At 50.9% G+C, this 8,923-nt stretch overlaps 1 protein-coding gene across 4 annotated transcripts in view; it reads right to left on the bottom strand.

The window, feature by feature from the left end:
- AP3D1 (adaptor related protein complex 3 subunit delta 1) overlaps positions 1–8,552 on the bottom strand; it is a 54,217-nt gene extending 45,665 nt beyond the window's left edge. Inside the window, exon 1 of one of the 4 annotated variants that reach the window (XM_083421380.1) lies at positions 8,186–8,552. In XM_083421380.1, coding sequence (XP_083277506.1) covers positions 8,186–8,281 — 96 coding nt within the window. In that variant the 5' untranslated portion in view covers positions 8,282–8,552. The remainder of the gene's footprint in view (positions 1–8,185) is intronic. The other 3 variants (XM_083421381.1, XM_083421382.1, XM_083421383.1) reach the window with 3 other exon arrangements.
- Positions 8,553–8,923: the final 371 nt, after the last annotated feature.

An 8,923-nucleotide genomic window follows, 5' to 3' on the forward strand; every position in this document is an offset into this window, starting at 1 on the left:
TGCCCCTCCAGACATTGGCTGAATACAAGCCCCACAGCCAACGGTCAGGGATGATGGGTGTTGGGAGCTGGCAGCATCTAGAGGGCGTGAGGTCAGTCAACTCCTGCTTCAGTCCTTCTGGGTGTAAGGTGGCCAAACTGAAATGGGAAAAGCAGGAAAGAAGGGGGGGGAGCGTGTTTCTGTGGATCTTAAGATCTGGGAAGCGGCCTTATTTATACCAGGTTCATCTAGCTCATAATTCTCTATTCTGACCAGCAGCAGCTCTCTAGGGACTCAGGCAGGAGACCATTTTTTACCCTGCTGACCTCAACCGAAGCTGTTGAGGGTCTGAGTCTCAGATGCGCCATATTCAGAGTATGTGTTCAGCGGGTCCAGTGCTCCTTTCCCAGAATTCTGAAATGTGCTGGCTTACCATGGGGACTCTCTACCTTTCCCTTGACATTTAGCAACTCCATGAAGGCGGCTGACCTCAGTGCTGCTTGCCTCGAGCAGCAGTTTTCAATAATGGCCTCGCCTGGCTCCCACGATGGGACAAAATCCTGTGACTGGGAGCATGTTGGGCTTGCGTTAAATCTTTGCAAGGAGAGGCTGCTAAAAGAGCTCCGTGGGTGTGGGCAGGAGGCAGATCTCAAGCCGGCTAGCGGAGGAGCATAAACCACAGAATGGAGCAAGAACATTTTAGAGGCTACCAGGCCAACCTCCTGCCAGCACTTTCAACAGGAATCAAGAGACAGGGAAGTCTATTCTTGCTCTTTGCACAGGGCGCGGTCGACGGCCCTCTTTAATCTCGTGTCCTAATTGCAATGAGTGGATTGTGGGTATCTGGACTGTCCCTGGATCAAGTGACTTTCCTTCTTTCAAGTTCTCAAAGCTCTTAGCCGAGCTCAAGGTTGTCCTCTGAACTAGCCAGATATTTAGCTGAGAATCAATCACAGTCAGTCTGTCATTTGAAAGATAAGACTTTAGATCCGTCTTGCTCTCAAATGGCAACTAGACATTCTGTTTTGGTGACTGTAACCTTGGTTTAAGGAGCTGTTTGGCACCTAGCTGATATATTGGGATGGTTGGCCAACCCAAGATGGTTGACAGTGAAGGCTAGATGCACCTAAGCCAGTGTGGTGTAGTGGTTAAGAGCGGTAGTCTCGTAATCTGGGGAACCGGGTTCGCTTCCCCGCTCCTCTACCTGCAGCTGCTGGGTGACCTTGGGTCAGTCACACTTCTTTGAAGTCTCTCAGCCCCACTCACCTCACAGAGTGTTTGTGGTGCGGGAGGAAGGGAAAAGAGAATGTTAGCCGCTTTGAGACTCCTGAAAGGGAGTGAAAGGCGGGATATCAAATCCAAACTCCTCTTCTTCTTCTAAGGCATGAAGTGCTGTGATGACCACCATGACCCCAAAGGAACACAAGCCTACATAGAATCATAAGAGTGTTGGTAAGGCCCTCCAAGGGCCATCAAGTCCAGCCCCCTGCAATGCAGGAATCAGAGCTTTAAAATCCCTGACGGACAGGCATCCAACCAACCTCTGTTTAAAGCCTCCAAGGAAGGAGAGTCCACTTTTCAAGGGAGTGCATGCCACTGCCAAACAGCTCTTCCTGCCAGAAAGTGCTTCCTAGCATTGAGTCAGAATCTCCATTGGTTCAGGTAAGCTAGACATACACTGCAAGGGAAGACTACGCTGGGCACACGGCTTGAGCATGGGAACGTGTCTTAGAATTATAGAATCATAGAATCCTAGAGTTGGAAGAGACCACAAGGGCCATCGAGTCCAACCCCCTGCCAAGCAGGAAACACCATCAGAGCACTCCTGACATATGGTTGTCAAGCCTCTGCTTAAAGACCTCCAAAGAAGGAGACTCCACCACACTCCTTGGCAGCAAATTCCACTGTCGAACAGCTCTTACTGTCAGGAAGTTCTTCCTAATGTTTAGGTGGAATCTTCTTTCTTGTAGTTTGGATCCATTGCTCCGTGTCCGCTTCTCTGGAGCAGCAGAAAACAACCTTTATCCCTCCTCTATGTGACATCCTTTTATATATTTGAACATGGCTATCATATCACCCCTTGACCTCCTCTTCTCCAGGCTAAACATGCCCAGCTCCCTTAGCCGTTCCTCATAAGGCATCGTTTCCAGGCCTTTGACCATTTTGGTTGCCCTCCTCTGGACACGTTCCAGTTTGTCAGTGTCCTTCTTGAACTGTGGTGCCCATTATAGAATTGTAGAGTTGGAAGGGACCCCAAGGGTCATCCCTGCAATGCAGGAATAATGTATAGCCATTTTCATAATGCTATGTCTCTGCAACTATAAGAGGTTTCACGTAAGGTACACTTTGTGATTGGTCAATCCTAGAGGGGGCCTCCAACACACCCAACACGGCTCATTCTGCAGCTTCAAACTGCCAGAGTCAAGCTTATTTTCCCCCCCAGGAGGCTAGCTTCTGCATCCAGAACCCACTTGCCCCATTGGCCAGCACAGCAAAGTCCTTCCTGGCGTTTCTGCTGCGAAACTGAGCCAGCGGCTGCTCTTCATTGGCAGGAATTTGGGAGATGGGGGGGAGAGAGGAGCAACAAACCATTTCAGGAGGCTTCCCAATGGACTAGCGTGACGTGTCCAGAAGTTAAAAGCTCACGAGAGAGCAGGCCTTCTGCTATCTGCCACTGGGAACCAATCCTTCGGTCAACATGAACACTTTTATTTTTTTTTAAAGGAGGGGATGACTAATTTCCTGAGCAGAAGCACTGGGGTGGCTCAGCACCGTGAGAAGTGCCGTATCATCCCTGGAGTCCTTAAAAGCCCTCCCCAAACAGACACCTCACCCTCTCGCCAGGCTCCCAATATTGTTGGTTTTTTAACAGCAGCAGATTGCTTTCCCCACATGCAAGCGGAGGCAACGATGCGTGTCCTTTTGTAGGTGCTGCTTTTCCCGATTTCACTCTGAAACTCCCCCCCCCCCCCCCGTGAGCAGTGCTAGAAACACAGATATATGTATAAGCTAGGTACCAAACGGCTCCTTAGACCAGGGTTACAGTCGCCAGAATTGAATGCCTAGTTGCCACTTTGGTGCCAGATGGCTCAAAAGTTGTGTATATGACTTTTTGGTTCCTGCTTCATTCTGATTGTGTAGATAAAATATAATGGATAGAATTCTGAAGGATGCATTGCTAGTGTGGGAAAAGTTAAGATCCAATGATCCCCAGGTGTGCGCCTCCAGATGATGGAGACGTCAGGCGGCATCCAGGCAGCTTCAATTGGTTGCAAGTGGCCGTTAGCAGGTGCAGAATGCACCTGGCAAATTTTGAAAGCTGTGCTGGTCTAGTTGGGCCACTTGCCCAATCCAACATCTTATGTTCTTTATACAGCCTTCCCCAGACCCCAAACCTGGACACAAAAGTACCCTAGTGCAGGCCATACCAATGTTTGGCCATTCATGGCCTGAAAAAAAAAACACACCCTCTTTCTATCTGCAGATGTGTAATAAATTCCTCCAATATTTAGCATCCAAGCACTGTGAACAAAGTTAAAATGGCACATGCTGCGCTCGAGCTCACAATCTCATTTCAGGAATGAGGAAAGGAGAACTAAGTGAAAGGCGCGGAGGTTCTTGGTTACTTCCCTGAATCTCTCCCCCAGCCACACATACCAATTTGCAGTAAGTGCATGATTATTTACAAGCAAGCTGGGCTGCTCAGGCTACGAACTGCATTCAAAATTGTATGTTGATAGCAAAGGTATGCTTCTTAAGGGGTTGCAGTCCAGTTCCCCACCCACCACCCGATCTAGTCAAGGGCAGCTAAAAGAAGAAAAAGCAATATATTTACAGACTGTCACCTCCTTCTTGATAAAAAAATGAGTGCTGTATCTGTTATCTCTGTGCCTTCACACAATGGACACTTGTTTTAACTCTCTAACCACATCACGAACACTTCAAGGCCAGCGCCGCAAAGCTCTCCAAAGGAACACAATGAGATTTCCAGAAAGGCTCTCTTGTAGCGAGTGGCTTTCTCTTCTGAGACAGAGAGCTCCCCAAATGGGTCTAGATAGGACGAAACTGGTATGATCAAAAGGGAGGGTTGAAAGTGAGAGACTCTCTCAGTTGAGGAGCAGCCTGGAACTTTTATTAGGCATTGACAAGGGTTTCACCTGAAAGTTAGTCAGCAAATGGGATCTCAGGGTAAGGGGGAGAGAAAAGATGTTGCAATCCAAGACTCACTTCAAAAACTAAAATTTATTTCATCATGGAAGAGTCCTCGGAGACAACGCTGTTTTGCTACAATTCTGAAAACGGGTGGCACTTTCAGCTTCCCCGCTTGCAAATATTCTTACACACCCATATTTTTCGCTCTATAAGACGCACCAGACCATAAGACGCACCTAGTTTTTGGAGGAGGAAAACAAGGGGAAAAAAAATATTCTGAATCCCAGAAGCCAGAACAGCAAGAGGGATTGCTGCGCAGCAAAAGCAGCGATCCCTCTTGCTGTTCTGGCTTCTGGGATAGCTGCGCAGCCTGCATTCGCTCCATAAGACGCACACACATTTCCCCTTACTTTTTAGGAGGGAAAAAGTGGGTCTTGTAGAGCAAAAAATACAGTAAGACCCTTGCCCTGGTGTCTCCCCTTCCGTATGTGAATCTTTTCCAGGCCTTGCTGCAGCTCATTGCCCAGTCTGCCACCCCGAGTTCTTTGACAAGCTGGACCCGTGGCCTAGAGGCAGGTGAGCAGGGGACCAGTTGCCCCACTGTGGCTCTGCCTGATGCTGCCCTTATGAGGAACAGTTGAAGGAGCTGGGGATGTTTAGCATGGGAAAGAGGAGACTGAGAGGAGATATGATAGACATCTTCAAATATCTCAAGGGCTGTCACATGGAAGAGGGAGCCAGCTTGTTTTCTCCTGCTCTGGAGGGTAGAACTCAAACCCATGGCTTCAAGTAACAAGAAAGGAGATTCCGACCAGGAGTAACTTTCTGACAGTAAGCGCTGTTCAACACCAAAATGGTCTCCCTCACAAGGTGGGGGACTCCCTTTCCTTGGAGGTTTTTAAACAGAAGCTAAATGGCCATTTGTCATGGATGCTTTAGCTGAGATTCCTGCATTGCAGTGGGGTTGGAGTAGATGACCATTGGTATCCCTTCCAATTCTACACCTCTACAGTTCTGTGATTCCTGCAACTTCCTTCACCCACCCACCCATTTTCTTGCAGATATTCTGTGGCAGTTCCTCTTTCAGGCCTGCAATCGAAAGGCATTTGCTTGGTTCTTACTCTCATCAGCTGACAGACATGCCAACCTTTCTTGCAAAGCGAAAGTATGGCGAGATCGGTCATGGGGAAAGAGCGGTGCTTCAGTGGTAGAGCACATGCTTTGATTGCAGAAGGTCCTGGGGGGGGGGTCCTCTGCCATCTTTAGTTTGGGTGGGCATGGGGAGCCTGCAGCCAACCAGGTTTGCCAAGATTCCCGGCACCCCTCTGCCACAATGGCCAAGGATCATGGAAGTTATAGTCCTACAAAACTTGGACCCAGCTTCCCCATCTAAAACCCTGAAGAGCAGCAGTCGGTATAACTGTAGATTATACCAGGACACTGGGAGATCTTCCAGATGCACATAAGCATTCATAATTGCCTCTCTATTCCAGGTTCTGGCAGAGGGACGGGGAACCTGCGGTCCTTCAGATGCTGTTGCCTGACTCCAACTCCCATCAACCCTGACCATAATGGCTGATGGGAGTTGGAGTTCAACAGCTCCTGGAGGGCCACAGGTCTTCCAGGCCTGCCTTAAGCCCTGGACTGAAGGGGGAACCTATATCCTCCAGATCATTTTTGCCCAGAGCTCCCACTGTCTCTGAATACTGGCTGCAGCTGACTGCAACTGATGGGTGTTGGGAGTCCAGAAACATCTGGAGGGCCAGAGGTTCTCCATCACTGACATACTGCTTCAGGGTCTTTAGGTAAAGGTAGCCCTGCCCTTACGGGCCAGTCTTGACAGACTCTAGGGTTGTGCGCCCATCTCACTCAAGTGGCCGGGGGCCAGCGCAGTCCGGAGACACTTCCGGGTCACGTGGCCAGCGTGACATCGCTGCTCTGGCGAGCCAGAGCCGCACACGGAAACGGCGTTTACCTTCCTGCTAATAAGCGGTCCCTATTTATCTACTTGCACCCGAGAGTGCTTTCGAACTGCTAGGTTGGCAGGCGCTGGGACCGAACAACGGGAGCGCACCCCGCCGCGGGGATTCGAACCGCCGACCTTTTGATCGGCAACCCTAGGCGCTGAGGCTTTTACCCACAGCGCCACCCGCGTCCCTCAGGGTTTTTGCAATGCTGTATAAATATTGATGGTGATAAACAGAGACACGCCCCATGAACAGTTCTGTCCCCCTCAAACTTGTTTCCTTGGGGGACCCCACTTCTTATAGCGTACGTGCAAATTTTGTTTTTCCCCCACCACCATGAACCATCTCGTTGAGAGTGATTTTGAAGCTTGGAGACACCCCCCTCCACAAAGGACTAGAACCTTAACACCAACCTCAGCTCAGCCTCCTGGTGGCTGAGGATACCTCCAGCTTTTGAAATTCGCCAGGCACCAGGCTATTGCACCTGGCTATTGTCTACTTGCAACCAAGTTAAGATGCTGACGTCTCCACCATCTGGAGGCGCATGCCTGGGGATCCTTGGGTCCGGACTGTTTTCGCACACTAGCAACACATCCTATAGAATTCTATCTATCTGCTCAATCAGAATGAATTTCAGGAACCAAAAAGTCGCATTGAAAAATATACGACTTCTGAGCTGTCTGGTCCAAAAATGGCAACTAGGCCTTCCATTTTGGTGACTGTAACCCTGGTCGAAGGAGCCATTTGGCACTTGAATTACCGTATTTTTCACTCTATAAGACGCACCAGACCATAAGACGCACCTCGTTTTTGGAGAAGGAAAACAAGAAAAAAAATATTCTGAATCTCAGAAGCCAGAACAGCAAGAGGGATCGCTGCGCAGCGAAAGCAGCGATCCCTCTTGCTGTTCTGGCTTCTGGGATAGCTGCGCAGCCTGCATCCGCTCCATAAGACGCACACACATTTCCCCTTACTTTTTAGGAGGGAAAAAGTGAGTCTTATAGAGCAAAAAATACGGTATATATCTAGGTTTCGAGTACTGGGTGCCCTGCACCAGTTGTTCCTATCGCCCAGTTATGTGGTCTTTGCGGAAACTGAGAGCGCCCCCTGCTGAAAGCTTGAGAAAGGAAATTCCGCTTTGCTCTTCAGCACACTTGGGTGCGGTGCAGTGAACGCCTATGCACTCCTGTCGGTCACAAATCCTGAAGAGCTCCTGTCAGTCAGGTAGACCTATGGTCCAACTCTGTATGACCAAGCTCCCTAGGTTCAGTGTTAGAAACTGAGATATATATAAGCTAGGTGCCCAATGATACGTTGAATTTATGTTGCGGTCGCTACAACAGAATGTCTTGTTTGCCAGGGAGTTGGGGCTAAATGATCCTTGGGATTTCTTCCAACCCTACAATTCTACAATCTCAGCTACATTGCTTGGCTTCTAGCTTGCTCTTACGACAATTCCCTTGTCCCAGTATGCAAGAAAGAGAAACGCACAGAGTGGAAATGAAAATAGCTATGGACTAAAGCAGAGCTTTTTAAACTGTGGTTTTGCCCAGAAACCTCTGCGTTGTCATAACTGGACCCTGGCACCAGTAGCAAAAAGAGCCTGGCAAAACCAGGCTAATTTCGAACACTGCCCTAAAATTCATGTTTCAAGCAGCCTTTTTGTCTGCAACTCTTGAGGGCGGGACGCCTTTAGGGGCAGGGTCCCATCTCAGTGGCAGTGCAGATGCTGCGCTTGCAGGAGGTCCTGGGTTCGATTCCTGGCAATGCTAGGTAGGGCTGGGCGAGAGAGGCCTGTCCCCCCAAACCCCGCAGGGGCGCCGTCAGTCCACCCCAACGGAGGAACCCCCAACCCAGGAATCACGAGGACTAGCACCTTGAGCGTTCCTCCCAACTGCAGACTCCAACTCCCACCGCCCCTAGTCAGCAGTGGTGGGAGTTGTAGGTTCGAGAACCAACCCCATTCGTTCCCCCCCCCCCTTCTCCCCCTTGTGCCTCCGTTCGGGAATCACGAGGACTAGCGCCTCGAAGGGAAGCATCCTGAGGGACTGACGGGGTTCCTCCATGAGGACTAGCGCCCGCCTCACCTCGTCCTCCTTGTGGTTGCGGATGCCGCGCACCAGGTCCTGGAGGTTCTTGTCGAACATGCGGTCGATGCTGCCTTTCACCATCTTCAGCGCCATGGCGGCGGTGAGGGGCGAGCGGGGGGCGGCCGGGGGGGGGGAGGAGAGGCGGAGGTAAGCGAAGGCGGCAGGCGAAGGCGCCTCACATGCCTCCTTCCCGCCCCTGGCGCTCGCTCTCCCTGGCGGGCCCCGCCGGCGCTGCTCTGAGGAGGCTTCGCGGGGCGGCGGCGGCGGGAAAGAGCCGGAGCGGCGACAAAATGGCCGGCGGTCAGCTGAGGGAGCGCTGGCGCCACGCCCCCTTTCTCCTCCGGCGCGCTTGCGTCACCACGCCGCGCCGCGCCAGGTTCCACGTCCTGCAATTAGCTCCGCCAGTTGAGGCGGCGGGGCCTCCTTGCCCATAGAGAGCGAGGGAAGGAGAGGGAGAGGACGTCACGTCCGGTTGGGCGTTTCTAAGCCCACCCCGCGCAGGGGCATCCGAGCCGAGCCACCTCTATGGTTCGCCCGCTCGGCTTCCACCATGGCGCTCCCGAAGGGGATTCCGAGGCGTCGCTTGAGCCACGCCCCCTCGCCGATTTGGCTCCGCCCACAACAAGCCCACAGCCTGGCTGTATTGCCCTATAAAGGATAATGATTATGTAATAATAATAATAATAATAATAATAATAATAATAATAATATAACAACAACAAATATTATTATTAA

This window comes from Podarcis tiliguerta (genome assembly GCF_965153285.1).
Source record: "Podarcis tiliguerta genome assembly, chromosome: 18".
NCBI classification, from domain to species: domain Eukaryota; kingdom Metazoa; phylum Chordata; class Lepidosauria; order Squamata; family Lacertidae; genus Podarcis; species Podarcis tiliguerta.